General features: G+C 42.3%; 1 protein-coding gene across 1 annotated transcript in view; it reads left to right on the forward strand.

Annotated features, from left to right (window-relative positions):
- Window positions 1–9,839, forward strand: part of LOC144990221 (uncharacterized) — a 280,096-nt gene extending 270,257 nt beyond the window's left edge. Inside the window, exons 2-3 of the mRNA XM_078943255.1 lie at window positions 7,014–8,961; window positions 9,720–9,839. Coding sequence (XP_078799381.1) covers window positions 7,014–8,961; window positions 9,720–9,839 — 2,068 coding nt within the window. The remainder of the gene's footprint in view (window positions 1–7,013; window positions 8,962–9,719) is intronic.
- The last annotated feature ends 15,658 nt before the right edge of the window (window positions 9,840–25,497 follow it).

Below are 25,497 nucleotides of genomic sequence, written 5' to 3' on the forward strand. Positions count from 1 at the left end.
TTCTTTTTTCTATTGAAAAACATTGTAGGGCGTCAGGTTTTTTTTAATTATTTTTGCAATTGGTTATTGAGTGTTGAAAGTCATCTGATACACGGATGGGATAGGGTCCTGCAGCCCTATGACCCAAAAAAGGGATTCATTGGATTCTGAAGATGGATGGATGGATGGATGGATGGATGGATGGATGGATGGATGGATGGATGGATGGATGGATGGATGGATGGATGGATGGATTGATGTGTAACAATTACTTCAACACAGCAGTCCTACAACAGCATCTCTACAACCGAAGCAAGCTTTTTTGTCTTGCCTATTTAACCAGTTTGGAAAATCCTGGGGTTCAATAATATTATGGCCAAAAACAATTTTGGCAGCAGACTGATAAAGGGCCCATAAAGTAAAACCAGCTTTGGTTAATACCGCCACAAAAATAAAAAAGACCAAAAAGATGCTTCCTTTACAACCCAGGAAAATAAGGGAAAAAAAAACTATAAATTTGCAGTCTTTGACTTGGAAATTGTAAATGGCATATGCTAGTATAGCGCTTTTCTTCCTTCCTCAAAGGCCCATGGCACTTTACAGTCACAGTGGCTCCGCTGCCGAGCACTGGCTTCAACTAGGGGTAAGGTGGGGTTCTGTGCATTGCCCAGGGACGGTTCGACGCATGGATGGGAATCAACACTGCAAACTGCCAATCAGGAGTCGACCACCACTGCACCACGGCCGCCCCGACTTGTCACTTCAGGCAACGATTTTGTGCGTCCATCGAGGTGCATTTTTGTCATTGTGTCAAAATCTGGAACTGGTTTTCCTTGACAAGAGAAAAGATCACCTGCTGCACTTTTCAAATGCTTCTTACTATTGTTCTGTATAAAGATGAACAAAACATTTTTAACAGAATTTAGTTTGCGTGCAGAGCATTTACAAATATTGGAAATAGCTTTGCAGTTCTGTAAAACAAGCTCAATTAAAATTGAAACTAAAATACATACATCGAATCCAAATTGTTTTTGTTTTTTGTTTTCTTTACCATTAAGACGTCAGATGTAGTGAACCAGCTTGATGGGCAAATCAACAAAGAGTGTCAGGACAAAGTACAGATTGTTATGTTAAAGTTGGAAGGACAGGGGTGACTTTTAAAATGAAAATCGAGAGAAAACAACAAGAAGTCTTTTGAGGGTTAACTTCCACAAGTCAATATACTAATGCATGCTTTCACAGAGAGGGAAAATGTGCTTCTGAATCTGTAAGAGAATGGTGGACTCCTGTCCTCCTCGGAGACAAAGAAACAGCAAGACACAGAAAGATTTATGTTTATTTCTCCTTCACTTGCCTTACTTTCAGCTCATGAATAATAAATGTTTAGTCAACACAAACCTGTCGCACAATGTTGCATCCCTTGATTGATTAGCTAGACTGGGGTGCGCCCTTTCCTCTGAACAGTATTTTTTTTTTCTATGTCTTTAATATGACCCAGCAGCTGGGGATGTGTTGGAACAAAGATACATATAGACCTGCTTTATTCTACATCGCTGCCTCTTCAGCTACAAGGTACTGAGGGGGAATCTTACAACCTGTCATTCCAACCAAACACTTCTGCACTAATTAATATGCTTTGCAATCCCCCCAAAGGAGAATTCTAGACCAAAATCCCCTGCTGGGGAGAATGGCTAAGATTCATTCCAGAGGACGCTATTGTATAGATGTCATTGTGAGGTTAAAGCAATCAAGCTTTGCTCCTCAAAGCATTCATGTTAGTACATCACTCTTGAAGTATCCCATTACTTTGGAACATATGCTCACATGGGTAAAAGTCAACGATTATTATTGTTTTTTTTTTTAATTCTAGTTATGTGGGAGCACATTGCCTTTTAGCACATTTGAGAAATTAAAAAGGTGGATGAACAAAATGCTTTGCATTATGATAAACAAGGTCTATGGTGCCAGCTTGCATTTGATTATCTAAATCTGTACTTTAGATAATATATTTTTAATGTATTTGTAATTTGTAGATTCAACTCTGAAACAACAAGCACTGAATTAAACATTTTTCTCTCTCGGCTCCTCTGATCGTTCTAAAACATTTTACAACTGAAACAGACCTTTTATTTCCCACATCTTTAACTCTTTTTTTTAGGTTTTAGTAATATACACTTTGGGGTTTTCTTTTTTTTTATATTTCATCTAATCTTTATACCACTTGGTCAAACAAACTGGTTCAGTTTTGAGATAAGGGTTATATTGGGGGAACTGGATGGGTGGAGGGAGGAATTTGGTGGGGAGTGTCACAATCTTCAGTTCTGTGTTGTGTTACCTGTTGTGTCTTGTGTGCAGGTTGACTGTGGGTTCTCCTGGAGGGCTCCGCCGCCTCTCCTGTGGCTCTCCATGAGTGGTGCACAGTTGTCTGCACTTTAGGTTAATTTGTTTGAGCTCTATTTCAGTGTGTCCATTTCTGCTCTCTGTGCTGGAGTGTTGAGTTAGTTCAGTCTGTTTGTCCTGGTTTTCTTACCTGAGTCATGCTGTTTTTGAGTCCTGCTATGTTTGTGGAGGTTTTTCCACTTATTGTGGCGTTTCTGTTATCAAAAGAACTCTGAATCTTCCTTAAACCATGTAGTCTAGTCATGCATTTGGGTTGTCCTGGTACACTGTGACAGGGAGGTGTACTAATTTTATGTGATTGCCCTGTGTTTCCTGTTTTAAATTTCAACTTTTATGAGTATTTATTTGCTTTTAATGTAAGCTTTGTGTTTCAACCTGAATAAAAAGCGCTATACAAATAAAGTCTGAAGTTTGAAGCTTACAAAATTTGGATCATCCTAAATTCAGTGGTATTACACAATTGAAGCACATCGTTTTACTTTAAAAATATTGCTTTGACCAACTAGATCAGCTTTACCAAAATTGGCACCATCACAACCCGACGACTTCTCCTCTAAAAGCTACCTGATCTGTACCCTGCATGTGCAAAATGTGTCTGCTTCTGCTAAAACCTTTCAGGGTCTTTCCGGTTAGAGTATCAATAAGTTTATTTTAATGTTGCAAAAAAACAAAAGAGGAAAAAGTTACAGATCAGGATGGCGATTCTCCTTGCTTAAGTGCAAAGTCGGACCGCACGGCTGGGTCCACCTGATCCGTCCAGTGCATGTGCAAATGTTTTCTTCTTCTGATACGTTTGACAGCAGTTTACTCCTCAGTGTACCAGGATACCAACGCTTACTGATACTTTAATAACTCAGACAGGTACACAAGATGGATGTATCTGTCATGGTTTTGAGTTTGTTGTTTTGTTTTTCTTCTTAGTTTTTGTTCTGTCTTGTTTTCTGTTTCCTGTTTTATTTTGAAAGGTCCTGTCTTGTCTTGTTTCTTGAGTTTTACTTCCTTTGGTCCCCATCAGCCCTGATCGTGTCCACCTGTGTCTTGTCTGCCCTGTCTGTATTTAAGTCTTGTCTTTGCCTTCCTCCTGTGCTGGTTCATTACCTCTGTTATGGTGTTCATGTCCTGTCTAGTACATGGTCCTGTCTCTTGCCTCGTCCACGTTTCATGCCTCGCCAAGTAAGTTTTTGTTTTTGTTTTGTGAACCTGCTCTGCAGAGCTTTTTGTTTGTTTTCTTGTATTAAACCCACTAGTCCCTGATCCTCGTGCCTCCGCCTCTGCTTCTGGGTCCAACCGGCTCTCGAGCCACCCCCCGCACATGACAGTATCCTTAAAGCACTTGCTTCACAGTGGTCAGACAATAGTCAAAGCTACTTCATGGATATAACACAGGCATCTCTATTGAATGTTGGGAGTTTAATATTCACTAGGTCATCTCTTATTAACTAAAAAACAAAAATTTCGTTTCAAATAAAGTAAGGAGGAGGTCAAGATGCTGTAAAAAGTAAATAAAAACAACTTTTAAAGCCACATAGTGGCACTACATTTTGGTTAACAAACACATTTTGTAAAAGCCTCCGGACAGCAGTGGTGTGTCGGTTTAGTGGTTGTTTTGCATGTTGAATCACATCACTTTAACACCATTAAAACCAGCAATGGTGCAATCAGCGATAACAGAACAATCTTAGCCACTAAACACATTTTTCTCCGAAGCAAGAAATGCAAATTCTCGATAGTGTTAATGTATGGTCCATAATAGTATAGAGACGTGTGCTTATTTGATGCACATTTACGTTCTTCTATATTTTCCGCAGTGTATAGCAGCATTGAGCTGTTTGGTAGTACAAGTGTGATCAACAGACCCATTCTAAAAAATTGTGTGTTTAACATGTTCTTGTGGCGTTGTCTGCAAATTGAGGACATATATTCATTCGTTTTCTATTCCGTTTAGTCCCTTTTGGGGTCACGAGGCTGCCGGAGCCCATCCCATTGTTGTGATTCAGGGGCAGAAGAAAAAAATGCCATTTGAAAAACAGCTTATTTGTGACGTAGAAAATACGCTGGGCGGACCACAAGCTCCCTGCTCCGAGATCTCAGCAACACGGCAACAATCTCGCCCAACTCAGAGGCAAATTTCTACGAGCTACTGCCGCCCTCTGCAGAAGCTGTCAAAAATAACCCCAGGATAATCATAAAAGAACACTTAGAATGCTTTTCAATAAATCAAAAGATGGTCTGAGAGGGACTTTAAGCAGTTTCAGTGCAAAATTACTATAGAAAAGAAAGACATATTTAAGGTATGAGAGAAACCAAGTCAGAGCTTAGTATTTTGGAGAGTATTCTTCGAACATATCGTGGGTGGGAATCATTGATCGGGCGATGAGTTTTAAAGGTCAATTTAAGTGTTGGTAACAAACCGACACCTTAACGAAAGTGAAGCTGCACTGTGAGTGAAAACCCTAAACCAAAACGAATGATTTTGCCCAACGCAGCCAGAATCAAAGCCATGCACCACACAACTGTCAGTCTAACGGGGTTCATCAACTGCTTTGTAATTCAGGATAGGGCTTTTTCTCCTCTGCTCTCAAACAGGTCTGCAACAAGCAAGAAATCCATCATCTGATGTAATAGCACAGAGGTCAGCTTAACCCTTAAAGTGTTTATTATTCATGAATGGTTGGGAGGAAGTGGGAGCGTGACTAAGGGCAAATGAATATAAACATCATCCTTCCCTGTCTCGCTCCTTTTGTCTGAGGGATTTCATCCGAGGATTAATCTCAAACTTTTGTCAATATATTGACTGAAATAACTCATCCACCTCCTGAAGGACTCTCCTTTTCCTCTATCGTTTGACAATGTGAGAGATTGAGCCCATCCTCAAGTCTTGTCTGATGTTAAGCATGTTTAAGTGCTGCAGAATTTTAGCAATCAGAGTTAGCTTTTTTTTGTTTAATAGATGCAAAAAATTGGAAAATGTGCATGGACTAAGATGTGTCTAAATCCAGTGGGAATTGAGGTCCTCCTGCATATGTACAGTTGACCTTGAAAAATGGCTATTTGCATTCTTAGTGCTGGAGAAGTCAAATGACACAGCACATTAGAAAGAGTGCAGTTTGATTTGCTTCAGGGTCATCAAATGGAAACTGACTTGTTTGATCAGAACAAAAAGGATTTGTGTATTAGAGGTCTCCGGTTTTTGTTTTATCAAAAATTTAAATAAAAAGGTTTTTCAAAAGAAATTTTCCGCTTATGCATTGTAAGTTTTAGGTGAAGTAATTTGCAGTCAGAATATTCTGAAAGTTCTTTCATCAGTCAGGTTTTCCTCTCTTGTGTAATGAACACTTCTGCAATGCCAGACTTTCTTGTGCACATATTTAAAAAAAGATATTGGTTAGATTAGCTGAAACCGACCTCAGTATTAACCTACTTTCCAACTCTTCCATGATCAATCCCATAATGCAAGCTTTAGAAAAATTATAGGAGCAGATAACAATTTACAAAAATGTTGCTGCTTTGGATTTTTTTTTTAATGACGTTGCACTGAAATGCTGCACTAGTCAGTCTAATGCTAGAAAAGTAGACTTTGATCATGTGCACTTGGACTTGTTAAATCTGACTCCACTCTTGGCTTGTGTTTTTTAACCTAGCCCTATTTTGCGATGGTTTGTGTGCCTTTCTGGTGACACTTTGATCCACCTTGTCTCGGTGCTCCACATGTGCTATCCTGCTGTGCCACCCACTTTAATGCCACACTTTAGAATCATTTTCCCCACAGAGGCAGAAGGCTGGACTGTTTCCTCAAAGTAGTGTGGGTTTCTCTGGTTTATTTTTACAGAGTCTCCTTTTTCATTCAATTTTTACAGGTCTGATGTAAGTTTTTTTTCTTTTTTCCTGACCGTTTGGCTGCGATTTTCATGAGGAACTTATTGAAGTGTGTTTTTTTTTCTGTACAGCTTTTTATCTGATGTGTTCTATAATCTGTAAAAGACCAGCTGCATACTGCTCAAGTGAACCCAACACTTGTAGTTGTGCCTTTCAAGTTATGACGCCTATAGCTCACTTTTATACAAATGATAACTGTATAGATCTTTTTACACCAATTAAATAAAAAGGGTAACTCCTAAATTTTTGAAGGAAATGGTTATATTGTTTTATTGGCTTTGCCATCCATCCATCTATCTATCCATACATTTTTAGAACCTCCTGACATAAAATTATCATTGGAATTATGGAAAATATGATACGACCATCAAATTTGACATGGTAATTCTTTATAAGATACTTATCAAAATCTGCTCAATTGGTCATTTGAAAATCCAAGATGGTGGTAATTTTTCAAGATGGCCACCGGAATTCACCTTTAAAGCCACATATTTCATAGAAAAGTATCTCTTTGGTCGATTTGAGGGATCTTGGTGTGTAGAACAATATTTTTTGGCATGTTGAGTTCATTTTTTTTCCTAGTTTTTGCACCCTAAACTAAATATTGGTGCATGTTTATACTAATTAATAAACAGTTTCCATTTTTTTGCTTGATTTTTGAGTATGGTCATTTTAAAGCATTGCTTGCAGAAATTGCTGTTAGTGTTTGGGATGTAGGTGTTGATAGGAAGAGAAACGGGGTAGGTGTGATTCTGAAGGGGGGAGTTTGTAAACAGTGTTCTAGAGGTGAAAAGAGTCTCAGACAGGATGATGAGCCTAAAGTTAGAAATTGAAGGGGTGATGGTGAATGTAGTCAGTGGGTCTGCGCCACAGGTTGGCTGTGAGTTAGAAGTGAAGGAGAGATTCTGGAGTGAGTTGGATGAGGTCATAGAGAGTATCCCCAGAGGAGAGAGAGTTGTTATTGGAGCAGACTTTAATGGACATGTTGGTGAGGGCAACAGAGGTGATGAGGAGGTGATGGGCAGGTTTGGTGTGAAGGAAAGGAATCTGGAGGGACAGATGGTGGTGGACTTTGCGAAGAGGATGGAAATGGCTGTAGTCAACACTTACTTCCAGAAGAGAGAGGAACATAGAGTGACATACAGAAGTGGAGGTAGGAGTACTCAGGTGGACTACATCCTATGCAGACGAGGTCATTTGAGAGAGGTTATTGACTGCAAAGTGGTGGTAGGAGAGAGTGTAGCCAGACAGCACCGCATGGTGGTGTGTAAGATGACTCTGGAGGTCAGGAAGAAGAAGAGAGGGAAAACAGAAAAGAAGACCAGGTGGTGGAAGCTACAGAATGAAGAAACTTGTGAGGAATTTAGGCAGAAGTTGAGACAGGTCCTGAGTGGTCAGGATGAGCTTCCAGATGACTGGGAAACTACAGCAGAAATTATCAGGGAAACAGGTAGGAAGGTGCTAGGTGTGTCATCTGGAAAGAGGAAAGACGGTAAAGACACTTGGTGGTGGAATGAGGAAGTACAGGACTGCGTCCAGAGGAAGAGGTTGGCTAAAAGGAAGTGGGATGTAGAAAGGACTGAGGAAGGTAGACAGGAGTACAAGGAAGCGCAGCGTAGAGTGAAAAGAGAGGTGGCAAAGGCCAAACAGAAAGCTTACGATGAGCTATATGACAGGTTAGACACAAAGGAAGGAGAAAAGGACTTGTACAGGCTAGCCAGACAGAGAGACAGAGATGGGAAGGACGTGCAACAGATAAGGGTGATTAAAGACAGAGATGGAAAGGTGCTAACAACTCAGGAGAGTGTACAAAAAAGATGGAAGGAGTATTTTGAGGAGCTGATGAACGTGGAAAATGACAGGGAAAGAAGGGAGGAAGATGTGGTTGTTGTGGAGCAGGAAGTAGCAGAGATTGGAAAGGATGAGGTTAGGAAGGCTCTGAAAAGGATGAAGAGCGGAAAGGCCGTTGGTCCTGATGACCTACCTGTGGAGGTATGGAAGTGCTTAGGAGAGACAGCAGTGGAATTTCTAACGAGGTTGTTCAATAGGATTTTAGAGAGTGAGAAGATGCCTGAGGAATGGAGGAGAAGCGTTCTGGTTCCGATCTTTAAGAACAAGGGTGACACGCAGAACTGCAGCAACTATAGAGGAATAAAGTTGATGAGCCACACAATGAAGCTGTGGGAAAGAGTAGTGGAAGCCAGGCTTAGGAAGAAGGTGGAGATTTGTGAGCAGCAGTATGGTTTCATGCCCCGTAAGAGCACCACTGATGCCATTTTTGCTTTGAGAATGTTGATGGAAAAGTACAGAGAAGGTCAAAAGGAGCTGCATTGTGTGTTCGTAGATTTAGAGAAGGCGTATGACAGGGTGCCGAGGGAGGAGCTGTTGTACTGTATGAGGTCGTCTGGAGTGGCAGAGAAGTATGTCAGAGTAGTTCAGGACATGTATGAGAGAAGTATGACGGTGGTGAGATGTGCTGTAGGTCAGACAGAGGAGTTCAAGGTGGAGGTGGGACTACACCGAGGATCAGCTTTGAGTCCTTTTTTGTTTGCTATGCTGATGGACAGGCTGACAGACGAGGTAAGACAGGAATCTCCCTGGACAATGATGTTTGCGGATGACATTGTAATTTGCAGTGAGAGTAGAGAGCAGGTGGAGGAACAGCTAGAGAGGTGGAGGTTTGCTCTGGAAAGAAGAGGTATGAAGGTCAGTCGTAGTAAGACAGAATACATGTGTCTGAACGAGAGGGATCAAGGTAGAAGCGTTAGGTTACAGGGGGCTGAGGTGAAGAAGGTGCAGGAGTTTAAGTACTTGGGGTCAACAGTTCAGTGTGATGGGGAGTGTGGAAAAGAGGTGAAGAGGCGAGTGCAGGCAGGTTGGAGCGGGTGGAGGAAAGTGTCAGGAGTGTTGTGTGACAGAAGAGTGCCAGCAAGACTCAAAGGAAAGGTGTACAAGACAGTGGTGAGACCAGCTCTGCTCTATGGGTTAGAGACGGTAGCAGTGAGACAGAGACAAGAGGCTGAGATGGAGGTAGCGGAGATGAAGATGTTGAGGTTCTCCTTAGGAGTGACCAGGTTAGACAGGATAAGGAACGAGTACATCAGAGGGACGGCTCATGTTGCCTGTGTTGGCGACAAAGTCAGAGAAGCCAGACTGAGATGGTTTGGACATGTTCAGAGGACGGATAGTGGATATATTGGTAGAAGGATGTTGGAGACGGAGCTGCCTGGCAGGAGGGCAAGAGGACGGCCAAAGAGGAGATACATGCATGTCTTAACAGAGGACATGAAGTTGGCTAATGTTAGGGTAGAAGATGTCCATGATAGAGTGAGGTGGAAAAGGATGATTCGCTGTGGCGACCCCTGATGGGAAAAGCCGCAAGAGAAAGAAGAAGTTTGGGATGTAGGGTATAATGGGCAGAAAATATTTTGAGTCCAAATGGGGACACCACTCAATCCAACCAGCCACATGGAGACCGGACCGGACAGACTACCAAAAGAATTCTCATCGCCAGAGACAAAGAGAATGCAGAAGCGCACAAACCTCCCCAGATGCCTGGTCTCGTGCGTGAATCCTGCACTTGACCCAAAAGGCTGGTCACTGCTTAAGAGTCTTTAGAATCCTCTACAAGAAGATGTGGTCCAGAGTGAACTCTCCAAGGTGAAAGGCTTCCCAGGTAGTCCATCACAACACAGTTGAAGCAGAGACTCTCTGGGATGATTTTATGAACTCAAACATGGAAACATGACTACCAAGTAGAACTCTTCAAATAATAAACCTGATCTCTCCACATTCTTTGTGTCTCAATCAATCAATCAAGGCTCTTGCGGGGTCGACCAAAGTGCGTAGAGCCGACCAAAAAAACAAGGGTCTTCCAAGCTTTCCGGTCTTGTGCCAGAAGCTCAGTATCCTTCATAGCAACCCCATAAGGTTTAACATCCCCTGCAATAACATCTGTCCACCGAGTACGGGGTTTGCCTCGAGGTCGTTTCCAACCCGCAGCCCCTGGGTTAAACTCAAAGATAGCCCGCGTCGGATGGTAAGAGGTAAAACGGAGAAGATGGCCAAACCATCTGATGCGGCGTTGCGCAACAAGGCAAGAGGCTTGGGGCTGGCAAGTTTGAGCTCTTAAGGCTTTGTTAGAGACATGTTGGGGCCACTTGATGTTCTCAATGGTCCTGAGAGCCCGGCTGTCGAAGCCATCTAATCTTGCGGCTAAGCTCTTATTTAAGGGCCATGTCTCAGAACCATAAAGCAGAATGGGAAGTACAGCTAGGTTGTAGATCCGGAGCTTTGTCTTGCGCGAGATGTTTTGATGACGCCACAATGGTTTTTTGAGAGACTGCAGGGCTGATGCTGCCAGTGCCCTTCTGCGGGTGATCTCTGGTTTTAGGTCACCGTTAGCCGTCACTATGGATCCCAGGTATGTAAAGCTCTTCACAGGCTCGATGACATTGTTGCCGAGCTGGAGAAGGGGTGGGTCTGGGTCGTCACCAACGTGCATGAATTTGGTTTTTGTCCAGTTCACCATGAGACCATACTTTTTTGCCTCTCTGCTGTAGATGCTCAGAGCAAGTTTTAGCTGGCTGAGGGATGTGCTGAACAGGATGGTGTCGTCAGCATACTCCAGGTCAGTCAAATGGTAATTGCCAAGAGACACTTCAGGGACTTGCTCACAGACCCGGGACATCAGCTGATCTATAATGCAGTTAAAAAGATCGGGAGCTGCCACACATCCCTGGCGAACACCACTGGAGATGGGAAACCAATCTGAGTCTTTGCCATTTACGCGGACACAGCTTTCTGCATTGCTGTAGAGCAGACCAAACAGAGAGACAATCTTGGATGGTACTCCAAGGGTCTTTAGGATATTCCATAGTGAGGTATGGCAGACGGTGTCAAATGCAGCCTTTAGATCTATGAACACCATATAGAGATGGCGATTTTTACGGAATTCATAGGTCTTCTCTATGAGTAGACGGACGGCAGAGATGTGGTCTGTTGTGGAGCGGTTGGGCATAAAGCCAGCCTGTTCGGGACGTCGGCTGCTTCTGATGGCTGGGAGAGCACGGTTGAGCAAGATCCTGGTGAAGAGCTTGCCAGGAATGGAGAGAAGTGTTATGCCTCTGTGGTTGTTGCAGGTCAGCTTATCACCCTTGCCTTTCCAGAGGGGCAGGATAACCCCTCTAGTCCAGTCCCTTGGAATCTTTCCTGACTCCCACACCTCATTAAAGATGTTGGTTAGCCACTCGATCATGCAGTCTCCACCTGATTTTAGCATCTCAGCGGTTATGGCACAAATACCAGGAGCTTTCCCGTTCTTAAGATGTTTTAGAGCGGTTCTGACTTCTTGGGATGTAATTAAATCTGTTCTACAGACAGCACTGAGGACAGCACTGTTTGCAGCCTCCGGGCTGGTGGAGTTAATTGGGATATTGCTGTGCTGCAGGAGGTGGCTAAAGTGGTCTTTCCAGTGCTTAAGGCAGTTTTCTTCATTTGTAATAAGTTTGCCATCGGCGTCTTTCACCAGGGCTGTCTTTATGCGTGGGCCACAGTGGGCTTGACGCAGCAGATTGAAGATGCTGTTTATGTTGTTGTTTTGAGATGCAGATTCGAGGCGCTGGGCTTCAGCTTGCCAAAACTTCTCTCTGTCCTCAGCTATGGCCGCGTTTCGCTGATGGTTCAGTCGGCGGTACTCTTTCAAGTTACCACGGAGCCGGGCATCTCGTCGCTGATCAATGATCTTAAAAGTCCTCTCTGATATCCAAGACTTTCTTGGGGGGGGTCGGGAGCATCTGAGGACAGTGTGTGCCACCTGGATGACAGTTTCCTTGAATGTCCTCCAGTCTGTCACCTTGTTAGCAGCGAGAGAGTTTGATTTTTGGCGAATGGAGGCGTTGAAATCTGTGGCAATGATAGGATTGCTGAGTAGGAAAGAGTTCAGACGGGGCTGAGTATTCTGGAGTTGATTGGCTTGTAGCTTTAATTTGATGTGGGCTACCAGCAGGCGATGGTCTGTGTTGCCAAGCTCTGCTCCTCTATACACACGGCAGTTGGTGATCAGGGATTTCCAACGTCGGGATATAAGGATGTGATCCAGTGCCCTCCGAGTTCTGCCATCTGGGCTGTACCAGGTCCAGTGATGGATATGTTTCCGGGGGAACCAGGTATCTGCAATACAGAGGTTGTTTTGGTGACAGATTAAAAGGAGGCGGTCACCGTTGTTGTTTGTGAATGTGTCAGCAAATGTTGTGCCGACTGGAGAGCCGGTGGACCGGTCGTTGTAAGATACAGTAGCATTGGCATCAGTAAGGATGATGGGAATGTCATGTGCTGGAATTTGGGTAATAGCCTGGTGAAGTTGGTCGAAGAATGCATCTTTTATGTCTTCATCTGCAACATTTGTGGGGGCATAGGCAACTATTATTGTCATCTTGCCATGTTTATGTAGGAAGCGGGCGGATAGTATTCTGTCGCTTAGGGGTGTCCAGTTCAGTAAGGATTTCCTGATGTCCTTTGGGATGGCAAGTGCCACACCATAAAGGCCTGTCGGTTTTGCAGGGCCACTCCAGATATAGCAATGGTCTCCAGCAGTTAATTCTCCGGTACCAGACCATCGTACTTCACAGAGTCCTGCTAGAGTGATGTTATAGCGACGGAGCTCGTGGGATAGCAATGTAGCGGCTCCAGAGCGAAGAAGTGTCTGGATATTCCAGGTGGCAATACGGGTTGTTTGACGAAGGTCAAGCAGTACTCTTTGGTCAGGGGCAGGCTGAGGTCTGTCACCATATTGGGCAGTCCGGGTTCGTTTTCGTTTTCTGGTCGGTTTCGTAACAAGAAAGTTTCTCCTGGGTTGGTTGTTGGCCCTCCGCAGGATAGTCGGATAGTGGGGCTGCCACCTTAAAGCGTTCCGACAAGCTGTGGGTCTATTTTTGTCTGGAACCTCGCCAGGTGACCGGCCCGCCAAGGGTGACCCTACCAGGAGCAAGCTCCAGACGATATCGCTCCCTGGGTCATCGGTTCACACAAGCCCCCTTGCCACGACAAGGCCAGACCCATAAAGGGGACATTCTTTGTGTCTACCATACATTAATACACACAGACACCGCTCCATGTAGCAATCAGACGAATACTTTGGCTGGTAGCTCCTCCCACACGCAGCCGCGGTATAAGCTTTAAAGAACACCATTTCTAAGAGGCGGGGCGGTGCGTTGCACACCCCCAACAACATGTTAGATGACAGAGTCTGGTCCATTAAGCGTCTCTGCCGTTCACGGAGCTTCAGTACATAGTAGTTCAACAGCCACACTGTCTAGTTTACAATGCTAGTCCTCTATTATATATTCATGATTGGAAAAAACCCGCTAAACTGACCCTAAAACCGCCCAAATCATGCATACCCACCCAAAGCCATTTTTACCCGCAAATTTAGAACCAAAACTGCCCAATATGGCAACACTACTGCTAGCTTCTCTTGTAGGAAAAACGTGCTCCCTCCACAGCTCACTGTGACGTTACTTTTTGTTAGGTAGTTAGCCGCTCAGCCCAGTGGAAATTTCAGAATAAAAGCACCTCAATTACAGCTATACTTCCGTTGTGAGTTAATGTGTTGTGTTGTGAGTCAATGTGTTGTGATGTGAGTTAATGTGTTGTGTTGTAAGTTATTGTGTTGTGTTGTGAGTTATTGTGTTGTGTTGTGAGTTAATGTGTTGTGAGTTAATGTGTTGTGAGTTAATGTGTTGTGTTGTGAGTTAATGTGTTGTGTTGTGAGTTGTTGTGTTGTGTTGTGAGTTGTTGTGTTGTGTTGTGTTGTGAGTTAGTGTGTTGTGTTGTGAGTTAATGTGTTGTGAGGTAAGTTAATGTGTTGTGACCCTTCTGGGCCACCCTACTTTATGGTTTACAGAGAGTGAAAAAAATATGAAAGCAAAACTGGGGCCAACATGGCTGAGGTTCTTCTTGGGATCAACGGTTAGCATCGAAAAACAGTATAGAAGAGGGAACATTCTGGTTTGACCAAGAAATCAGGGAAGCCTTAAAGAAATCATTTGGACAAGTTCAAAGAAAGGATAGAATACATGCGTAAAATAGATGCTGTGGATAAAGCTACCAAGCAGTAAAACTGAGGACTTAAGAGGAGATTTAGTGTAGTTTAGTGTAGATGAAGATAGATGATGCGGGGTTAAAGGAGGCAGTTTATTTACTGTGATTACTAAAATGAGAGCAGTCAAAAGTAAAAAAAGAGAAAAGTATTTAACTCTTCTTGACCATCTGGGGTAAATTAAATTATTTTCATTGCCTACAATAAAGCACAATCCCATAAATATATATCCATTTTAGGAATTAAAATTCTCTAATGAATAGTAAGAGAATAGTATTTGCTGTTGTAAAAATATAAAAACAATGAATTAGAATGCAATATTGCATCTTTTTTTTGCCTCATTCATTTCGGCAAGGCTTTAGAAATAGAACAGATATTCATTGTGTAATTTAAAACAGTTCTTTCTTCAGGGACCTCAAGAATGGAGCATCCAGCCCATACAGGACACTGAGAGGAGCCTGTGAAAATCTAGTCAACACACCTAAACCTGAAACAAAACACTATATACTCCAAAATCCATGGCAATGCTGCATTTCAGCATTATGGTCTTACTATGTGAAAGGGCTTTCCTGAGAACCTGTGATCTATTTCTGTGGGTTTTTGATTGCAAATGGAAAAAAATACTTTTTGGGGACTTTAATTAATATAATTTGATATTTTATACGCTTGTCTTAGTGATTTACTAATTTTGTGTTGTATGCAACCCTTGTGATATCCTAGGTACTTTAACATTGGGAGTTGGGTCATCTAGACCCACTAGACAGTGCGCTGAACCTTTTTTCTTCAATGATTTGTGAACCTCACTGGTGTCCATAGATTACATGAAATCTTTCCACTTTTATCCGCCACTGGGACATTCATACACCAGTGAGGCAAAACTGGAGGCAGGGAGGGTGAAGTGTCTTGCCCAAGGACACAACAACAGTTGACTGGGGGGAGCGGGGATCGAACTGCTGACCCTTTGATCATTGGACGACCTGCTAAACCTCCTGAGCCACTGCTGCTTAGAATTATGCTGTTTTTAGACAAACTTAAAAAACCTATCTTCTTTCTAGGACATAGTTTATGCAGAGCAGCAGGAGTTCATTAGAAATTTACCACCGAGTTGTGGACGGTACTGCTGGCACAGACGCAAGCCTCCACTGATATCCCTTTGTTTACACTCTCTCCCACTAGCTTACAGCCCCTTTCAACCCCTACCTAACTTTAGTGTTTCAACAAAAATGGCAAGCAATATTGGCGTCATCCAGCCATACAATTTTGAACCAGATGCCAGCTTAGAGGAGGAAAATTAATGGATGTCTGCAAGTGGATGCATCCAAATGGAGAAGATCAGGGAGACTTTAGCCCACTGCGTCACCAAAGGACACTCCACAAAGGACACTTTTTCCAGCTGCATTTTTTTTCATCTGCTCCTATTTCACCCCAAATTGAATAAAGAAATTCTCAGAAATGATTTTGTTCTTAAATTCTTTTATATATGTTCTCTACCATGAAAAAGGAAATGCTGCAAGAACAGAAGAAAACCAAAAATACGATTTTCATTGAGGTGGGTCTTTAATGTTCTATTCCTTCATTGTGCTTTTTTATTTATTTTTTGCTTTACCTGCAGTTGGGAAATACAATACAAATGGAAATACAAAGCACAGTCAATGCTTCCATGCAATGATGAGGTTAAAAGCTTTGGACAGTAGCTCCTCCCATACACAGGGGGGGTCAGGTTTATGAACATATGCGGTGGCAGAGGCAGTGGACGCCAATTCGCTGCACGAATCGCATCCAGAAATTATATACCTTTGGACACCGTATAATTCAATTCACTTCAATTTTATTTGTATAGCCCAAATTCACAACAACAGTCGTCTCGATGGGCTTCGTATAGGTAATTGAAAAAGTAAAACATAAAATCAGAAGGATCATGAATGCGTAGAATTCAATAAGAAAATACTAAATGAAACTAACAAACGGTCTAAGCTAAACTGGACATCCCTGCCCTTAGACCCCCCTTCACAGTAAGGAAAAACTCCTAAAAAAAACCTGGATTCCGGAAAAAACAAAGAAACCTCAGGGGTGTCCACATGAAGGACGGACAGGCGATTTACCAGAACTCATAGAGAAGAATTAACTTATCTAACTCTACAACTACATATTTAAAGTCCAGCAGACGAGCTTCATCCAGCCGGGGGACAGTCGGGGGCGCGAGTCGAACCGGAGACAGGATCCACAGCCATGTGTGGGAGCAGGAGCAGAGACAAGGTACACGGCCAGGTACAGAGCAGAGACGAGCCAGAGGCAGGATCCACAGCCAGGTGCAGGAGCAGTAGTAGAGACGAGCCAGAGACGAGGTACACGGTCAGGAACAGGAGCACGGATGAGCCAACTGGAATGTGGCAGCACTCCCACTCCCCAGAAGGGGAGAGGGAAAGAGGGACAGTATATGAATTGCACTGCACCAAACAGAGGCATGGAGAACTAAATGATGAATAATGATCAAGAATAGAGGAGAGAGGGAGGGTAGAAGTAGATGAGAAAAGAGGACAGAACCCCAGTGCACCATAGTTACCCCGGCTTCAACTTCTAGCAGCCTACTAACAACTAATTGTTATTGTTATTAAGTTGAATTTAAACACATTAACATTAATTTAGGTAATCTCAGAATACTGGCTAGTCTGATAACAAGCCTTTCCAAAGAGGAATTTTTTCACTCTAACTTTGAAGACAACTTATCTATCCGTTGTCTACACCAGCCAATTCCTACCCAGGAAGGACCCTACACAGCTACCATCGGGCGAAGGTGGGGTACCCAGGATTATGCTCTATTCCATTGCAGGCAGAGACAATTTACCTCCCAACAAGGCCTTTGGGCACACCAACCAGGAGATGCTGATTCAAATAAATAAATTTCTTGTGTCATTCTGCTTTGCTTTGTGTTTCTAGTCTATAGAGTCACGAGTGTACTTGAAGAAAATATCCCTCTTTTATTCAACATCACTATTTGATAAATCTGGTAATTATATGCTGCCAGTGGTGCTAGTGTTCTGGTGGTAAATTTGTTTGTGTTCTCAAATGAATCGCCAAAAGCCACAATTTCATTAATAAATGCCACAGTCTCATTAAACATTTCTTAACACACACAAGGACGGCATAGAACAGCCTAAGGGAGAAAAACAACAAATATTGCTGCTTGCATGTCTTTGTTTACAACCTGAAATTTTTGCAGCAGTAAAGTCTACTTTCCAACTAAAAGGAGCCAAGGGCTAAATTTAAATTTGAAAAGAGCCAATTTCAATCCCCACAGATGTGTCTTAAGGGGGTTTCTGGTTATTTCCCTTTTTATGTTTTGTTATCCCTTTGTCTGGTATTACAGATCACGACTGGAGAGCTGCAGTAATAATAACCCTTAGCAAAAAGTAGTAGTTTATCCAAGTGTATTAAGTACACTAGGTATACTTAGGTATACTATACTAAGTATACTTAGTCTATGCCAAAAGTGGGGCAATGTATTTGAAGTTTACTTTTATGTACTATCATACTGAAAATGTATAATGTTCCAATTAAATTTGAAGAAGTATTCAGTTAGTATACTTCCTACACTACATGGTCAATAGCAGTAGTCCCCAACCTTTTAAACACCACAGACCATTATGACGTCACAAAACGTTCACAACCGGTCTTTCAAATGTAGACGGATAAATATGAATATTATTTATTCTTTCTGTGCTGCCCGGTACCAAATGACAGACGGACCGGTACCGGTCCACGTCCTGGGGGTTGGGGACCGCTGGTCTATAGTACACTTGCTAAACTTATACCTGTACTTAAGTATATTTAATAAAAAAAAACCTCAAGTGTGCACATTTTTGTTAAGGGAAAGTTTGAACAAAAGGATGACAGCAAGAAACTTTTTCAGGCGCACTAGCATCCCGCTTCACTGGGATTGCAGTTGAAGTTCCTCAAAAGAACACTGTAGGCAGGTTGCAAAAGGAAGCAAATTCCTTCCGACTCTGGTGTAAAAAAGTCAGGTTTGACATAAAAAAAATTATGACTTGCAAAAGGATCTTTATATGTATTTTGCTTTATTTTCTATTCCTGACAAATGTTGGTTAATTTTGTTTAGCCTTTCTCTTGTGTTACGGTCGCCATTGACCCGTTTTAGATTTTAAATCTATAACAGGTTATTTTTTTTTACATTTTTTTGTATTAAAAAAGAGGGACATATTGACAAAAAAAAGAGCTGAGGCTCCCACCAAAGGCATTAAAACTAGCAATTTTCATGTCAAAGGAAGCCTAACAAGATAAATAAGAAATGAGAAAAAAAATATTAGAGATAATTGCTTTTAGTGTATTTTATAGCTGATTTAGGACACGGGTCAAAACTGACCCGTTAACATTTGAGATGTATATGAAAAGCTAACACGGGAGGAAGGTTAATCTGGCAGTGGGACAGAGGCTCCGCCCCCAACCTCCCACCTTATTTGTTATGGTTTATTTGGTAAACTTTGACCAAATGATAAAAAACAGCAATGAGTTCACAATTTTCTTAGAAGCTTTCTAAGTTGCTCTTTGGACATCGACTGCCTGTTAGTCATTTTCTGTCCAATGCTTGTAAGGAGGTACAGGTTAGGCACTTAACATGGACCTAAAGGAATTGAACGCAAGGGAAGGACTTAAACTTCTTCCAAAGAGTGTTTCTGTTTTTAATATGATTAGAAACCACCTAGACTCATCGCCTGTTTGGCTTTGGCCCATTCATTTACAGGCATCCTCTAATTACTGTTAGGTTAATTGCTTTGAAAGCCTGTTCCCTGGATGTATAAATTGGTCAGACTTATATAGTTTATTTGCTGCATAACAAGCCTTGCCACGCTGTCTTTATAGAACACATGAGTGGAGAAAATAATTACAAAAATTAATTGGATACTAATTGGCATCATTTGATTAGAAGAATTACTTATAAAGTAGTTACACACATGGTAGGAGCTTGTTTCTTAGCAACAGATTTTGCAACTTCCAAAAACATCAAAAAAGTCTGGACTGTATGGGAGCAGTTGTGGAAACTGAAGGCAATAAGGCATATGCTGTGGAGATGGCGGAGGATCCGTGACGTTTTGGGGTTGCTTTACTACCTTTTGGCATTTAAGCTTATCCCTGTGAATTGAATGTGAATTTATATATAGATATATTAATGTGAAAGTTTAGACTTACATGTAAGCTAAAGCTTTGACATCTTCAGACTTTCCAACACAATTATGTTTGCATAAAAAGATCAAACATTATAAATATTTGCTTTCAAAGGATATCCTGGAGGACTAGATAACTCATTGCAGCTTTACATAGATGTTAAGTTTCATTTTAATATTGTAAACAAAAACAAAAACATTTATAAAATGTGTATTTTTTTAAGGCTGATATGAAGCTTGAACTTCAAATAGTGTTGCATATTTGGTGAACAATTATTAAATAAAGGCAATATTGGTTAATTATAGGGGAAAAAATGTGCTGATTTAGTGATCATTTTTAATAAATTTGAATGAGCTTGGGATTTAGTTTTTTTTTTTTTTTTTTTTTGAAAGATAACATAAAGCAATATTCATTGAAATTAGTCACTAATAAGTTACTAATCGACTTCAGCAAAATTATAAAGAAAAACAAACAAGCGATGAAATTAGACAATGTTGGAAAGAAACATTTTGATACGGGATGCACACATCTGTCAACCCTTGTGCTATCCTAGGCACTTTAACATTGGGAGTTGGGTCATCTAGACCCACTAGACAGTGCTCTGAACCTTTTTTCTTCAATGATTTGTGATCTTCACTGGTGTCCATGGATTACATGAAATCTTTCCACCTTTACCCACCTTTGTCATGGTAGGGAGAACACGTCAATGTAAGGGTGGGGTCATCTAAGACAGTGTTTTTCAACCTTTTTTGAGCCACGGCACACTTTAACCCTGACGAAAATCCCGCGGCACACCAGCATCCCAAAAAAAAAAAAAAAAAAAGCAGAAATTCATGGTCTGTATTGATCGACAGCCCCCCCCCCCCCCCCCCCCCCCCGCAATCTCACGTGGATTTTTGTGATAATTGTGGCAGAAAAAGCAGGAACTTGCGGCTGTTTTTTTCTAAGAGATGAACCACCAGCTAATGACGAGCTTTAGCTGGTATTTTTGTTAGAACTGAGCGACTTTATCAGCAGAATTAAGAACAAGGAAGTGAAGACTTTAACCACTTCTGATTGGTCAGACTGATGACATGTGATTAAGCCTTCAAGAATTATTGGCGGAGACAGTTAAAGGGACGGGACTTTTCCTTACACAGTTATAGCTGCAGCTAAATCGCGGCACCGTGATTCTTATCAAAATGTCTTTAATAGAATTAAATAAACACAAAGAAAAAGTAATTTTAAGATCTTTTATATTCCTTACTACTCAGTGTTTTATCAGGGCTTGTTGGGATACACAGAGAGCTGATTTCTTGGAGATGGAAAATGTTTTTAGATCAGTGAATGAGGGCAATTTCCCACGGCGCACTTGACCATCTCCCACGGCACACTAGTGTGCCGTGGCACACTGGTTGAAAAACACTGATCTAAGATAGCACAAGGGTTAAATATGGTCTCATTTTAAAAAAATGTAGAAGGTTTTGCAGCAAATGAGCTATTTGGACCAAAATCATGATTTCTGTCAACTGCAGGTCAATCCACGGCTGAATGTTTTTTTATGATCCAGAATACTTTTTGAAAAGCCTTCAGCCTGCTCAAGTCTTCTAAGAAAACAGGTTGACAACATCTCAAACTGATTAAGCTGCATAATTCTGTAGTGATTTCATGTTCAAGTTGGTGGCTGTGGAGGAGATTATCCTACTGTTTGTTTTTTTAACTTTCTAAATGTTTGAGTTTTTCATTATTATTTAGTTGTTCATTCTTTAATCTTTATTTTTCCACATTCGACTTTGTATTTAGAAGAAATTAAATTTATAACAAGTCTTTTTTATTACATACAGTAGCCACAAAGGGGCCCAAGTCTGGGTCTCCCTGTGCTCAGATAAAATACAGGGTTGTGTTAAGGAAGGAGATCTGGTGTTAAAACTCTCAGCCAAACCACCTGTATGAATCAGTGAAATCTGATACACAAAAGGTGAATGACAGCAACTTTTTAGTTACAAACACAGGTATTATACATAAGGAAAGCACGCCCTCTGATCCTCTGTCCCCTACCCCATCCCTGGGGGGGGGAGCTGGGCATGGCGGGGGGGCTATTCTTCTGGCTGGGCTGGAGCTTGCACTCTCTGTGCTCCTTTGCCTCCCTGCTCTCCTGGGCTGCGGGCCCCTGTGACGGTTCTGCTGGCCCTAGCCTGGGTGGCAGACGTGATTGCCGACATGTTTTTGGGGGTCCTGGCTGCCACCGCTGCTTCATTGTAGGTCTTGGTGTGGGTCTTGGTGTGGGTCCTCTTCCTCTTTTCTTACATTCCATCATCCATTCCGGCAGAACAGAAACCTTTACCTGAGCACAGGTGTCATCTCGCCTTTGCAGAAATAGTATTCGTGACTGAATGAAATGCTTTGCATGTCTTTGTTGGTATCCATAAGTACGAGTGTGTGAGGTGTTGTTGCATTGTGTACGTGGGGTATTTTTGTATTGAAAAGTGCTGTCTCTTGGCCAGGACTCCCTTGGAAAAAAGGTTTTTAATCTCAATGGGACTTTCCTGGTTAAATAAAGGTTAAATAAAAAAAGTGTTGACATGTTTGTATATGAATATTCTTGGAGCAAACGGGTATGTTTGCAACATTTGAGTGTGGATAGGCCCCGCCCCTTTTTTGAGTAGTGTTTGCACCTGACAGTAATTATAAACTTCCAGCAACTTGTTGCTTTGGGATTTTGTCCCTCCTCATTCTATAATCATTGTACTATTTTCCTTAGCCCCCCTTTCCCCCCTTTTTTTGTGCCCAAACTTCTCCTCCCTCTCTAACATCCTTCCTTCCCTCTTCTTTTCTGTCCGGTCCAACAGAAAACACATACAAATATTATTAATAAAGTTTTCCAAAATTAGAAAATGGGTTTAAATAATTATGCGCCTTATGTGCCAGAAGATTCATCCCCCTGTTGTAACTGTAAAATCAAGAGGCCTTTCGCTCTCATCTGTTTGCTCAGCTGTGGGACAGGAAAAGTTATAAATTGACTAAGCATTTTTGTTCAAAAACATTTACAAATTTACAAAAAAAATTGACTTTCAAATTAATTACAGTTTTTAGAAAATTACATTTTGAAGCACCTCAGTTTTTTTTCCCAAAAATTAAATTTTTTGCCTATTTTACACCCTTTTGGTAATATATTTATCCTACTTTTCTTTGCTATTAGCTTCTCAAAGTCATTTTTTTCCTTACATGATAAAAGCTTTTTAAAGATAGAAGAAAAATTACGCCAACAATTTTTGGTTTTAAAAATTAAAACATCGGGGTAACAGTTTAATTTGTAGCTGGTGAATTAAATTTTTAAACATGTTTCTGTCATTTGCCCCAAAAATACAGCATGCATTTGTTATCCAGAAGTGTGGCTCCTCCTCATTGTGTGCCTGCGAGAGTAAGTACCGTAATTTCCGGACTACAAGCCGCTACTTTTTTCCTGCGCTTACAGCCCTGCGGCTTATTCAGTGACGCGGCTAATTTATGAATTTAATTAGCGGCCGCCACGTACGTACTTTCGAACTCAGTGAATAGTTTGAATTCTTTATCTAACACCAAGCACAAGGCATTTATATTCAACACACCTCTAAGCAGCCAAACAGCATGGACTTGACTTCAGGTCTTAGACACTTCAGTCATGGTTCAACAAAATGAAACACGCATGCCCGGCCGCATCCCAGAATCCTTTGGTGCCATTAGACCCAACGTGCACCAGATCGCCGCTACAATATGATGAAGCTTTCAAGTTAAAAGCAATCGTTAAAAGCAGCGTAAAAAAGTCCACCGTCACCAACGGGTTTGGAAAAGCCGGTTTGCTGCGTGACGGAGAGAACAGCGCATGGAGTGAATTTACACTCCATGTACGGTTTCTAAGGAAACCGTAAAAGCGGAATTTTGCTTTGAAAAACTCACAGCCTCCGTGTGAGCTGGAGACATCTTCTCCTGCTGATTGAGCTGCGGGGCCGATGGCAGTTTGAAGGCTCCCACACGTAACAACGCACCCGCCCCTCATACACAAAACGTACAGTATTAAGTCCGATTGCTTTGCACAGAAACGATTTGCTCCATCCACCGGCGCAACGGGGACGAAGTGCTCCTCCTTGAAGCCGCCCTGGCCAGAGGTGTCGGAGTAGATAGGAAGGGGAGACAAGGAGCGCACGGGGCGGGAGCGGAGCGCAGAGGCGTCCGCGGAGTGCAGAGGCTTCTGAATTCTGACGCACGCGCCGCACTGAGGCGCGCGTATCACGCTGAGGCGCGCGCTTTTCAGTCGCCGCTGCTGTATTTTACCGGTGTGTTTTTTAACCAGCCCTGTTACTCCCATAACGCTGCCGCGACACAAGCGGAAGGAGAGCTGTACCCGTTCACCCCTCCATGCACTGCTGATACTTGCTCATTCTTAAACACGTACAACAGAATGGCGAGCCGGGCATTGGCCCCGCCTTTAGCCCCTAAGACTCATGGGAAATGTGGAATCGAGGATGTAAATTTCCTCATCATAACTGAGGGATGTAATGTTGATTATATGGTTACTGTTTGTAATTTTATGTATGATACCTAGATTGTCAATAAGTAAAAAAAAAATGAAATAAAAACACCATAACTGAGGAACTTGTGAACAGAATAGAGGTCCATGCTGTTTGACAGATGTCGATACACTTAAATACATGAGCCAGAGGCAAAGCTGGCACCACCCACAATGTGCTAATTAATTGCACTCACTCTGGGATACTGGCCGTGATCTGTCAGGATGACAATATCGCCTAACACATGCGCGGCTTGTACTCTGACGCGGCTTGTGTATGTATAAAACTAATTAAACACGTGAAAGTGGGTGGGTGCGGCTTGTAATCGGGTGCGCTTTGTAGTCCGGAATTTACGGTACTTTATGTGTTTTCGGAAAGAGGGAGACTAATCATCATTTACCTCTGTTTTAATACTACTACATTTAATGTTCAACAATAGCCGCGTTTACATGGGCAAAAGTAATCGGAAAGACTGCCTGATCGGAAAGAAAATGCGTCATGTAAACGCGCCATTCGGAATACTCTGCCCCGGTCAGACTCGTTCGGATCAGAATTTCTTTCGATCGAGATAAGTGGGTTATACCGATCGTTTATCCGATCGTGGAGCATGTAAATGGTCATTACGATCGTGTGTCACTTTTGCTCTGGTTTACGTCACGCATAGACGGTGTTTCGCTCAGAGAAAGCTTTGGAGCGCATATGGGACCGACCAGCTGCTCTGCGGACGCCCCATGAAAAGCGCCGCTCCGCTCTCGCCCCGCTGGCTCTCCCCTCTCTTTCACCACTCACGAGGTAGATGCGGGGCAGGAGCACTTCGTGCCCCCCAACGCTCACTCGGTCCACTGGCACCCGAGTGAGCAGAGGAGCTGGATTAATAACTCCGTGTCTGAGGGGAGGAGGATGCTTGTTCGGTGTGCGTGTTTTTTTTGTTTGTTTTGTTATGTGTGGGAGAATTCAGACTGCGAGCCGTCCCGCCGCTCTGGGTTAGCGGCTGCAGGACTCAAGAGAGCCGCCAGCTCACGCAGCGAGTTTGGGGAAGCAGAAATAAATGTCGCTCAGTCCTTTTCAACACTATTGAGCATGCCCAAATGATTCATTTCTACCGAAAGTGTGAGCCATGAGAACGTTTGTTCTAATCGGAAAAAGGTTTTCTGATCCCATGTGCACGGTTGAATTTTAATCCGACCATTGATCCGATCAAGATATTCTGCCCATGTAACTGCGGCGACTGTGAACAACAGTCTAAAAGCCCATTTATTCACATAACCAGAGTTACAGTGAACCAATGTGATGGCAATGACACCTTCATTCACATGCAAATACAATCAGCTCGAGAGTGAGGAGCATCAAAGCCATTTAGATCAATGACATAAATAAAAATAAAGTCAGCCTTTCCGCCTCTTCATAGAAAACAGAAAACTACAGTAATATGTCATT

This window comes from Oryzias latipes (assembly GCF_053564925.1).
Source record: "Oryzias latipes strain Hd-rR chromosome 1 unlocalized genomic scaffold, Olatipes_Hd-rR_3.1 chr1_Y".
Taxonomy (NCBI): domain Eukaryota; kingdom Metazoa; phylum Chordata; class Actinopteri; order Beloniformes; family Adrianichthyidae; genus Oryzias; species Oryzias latipes.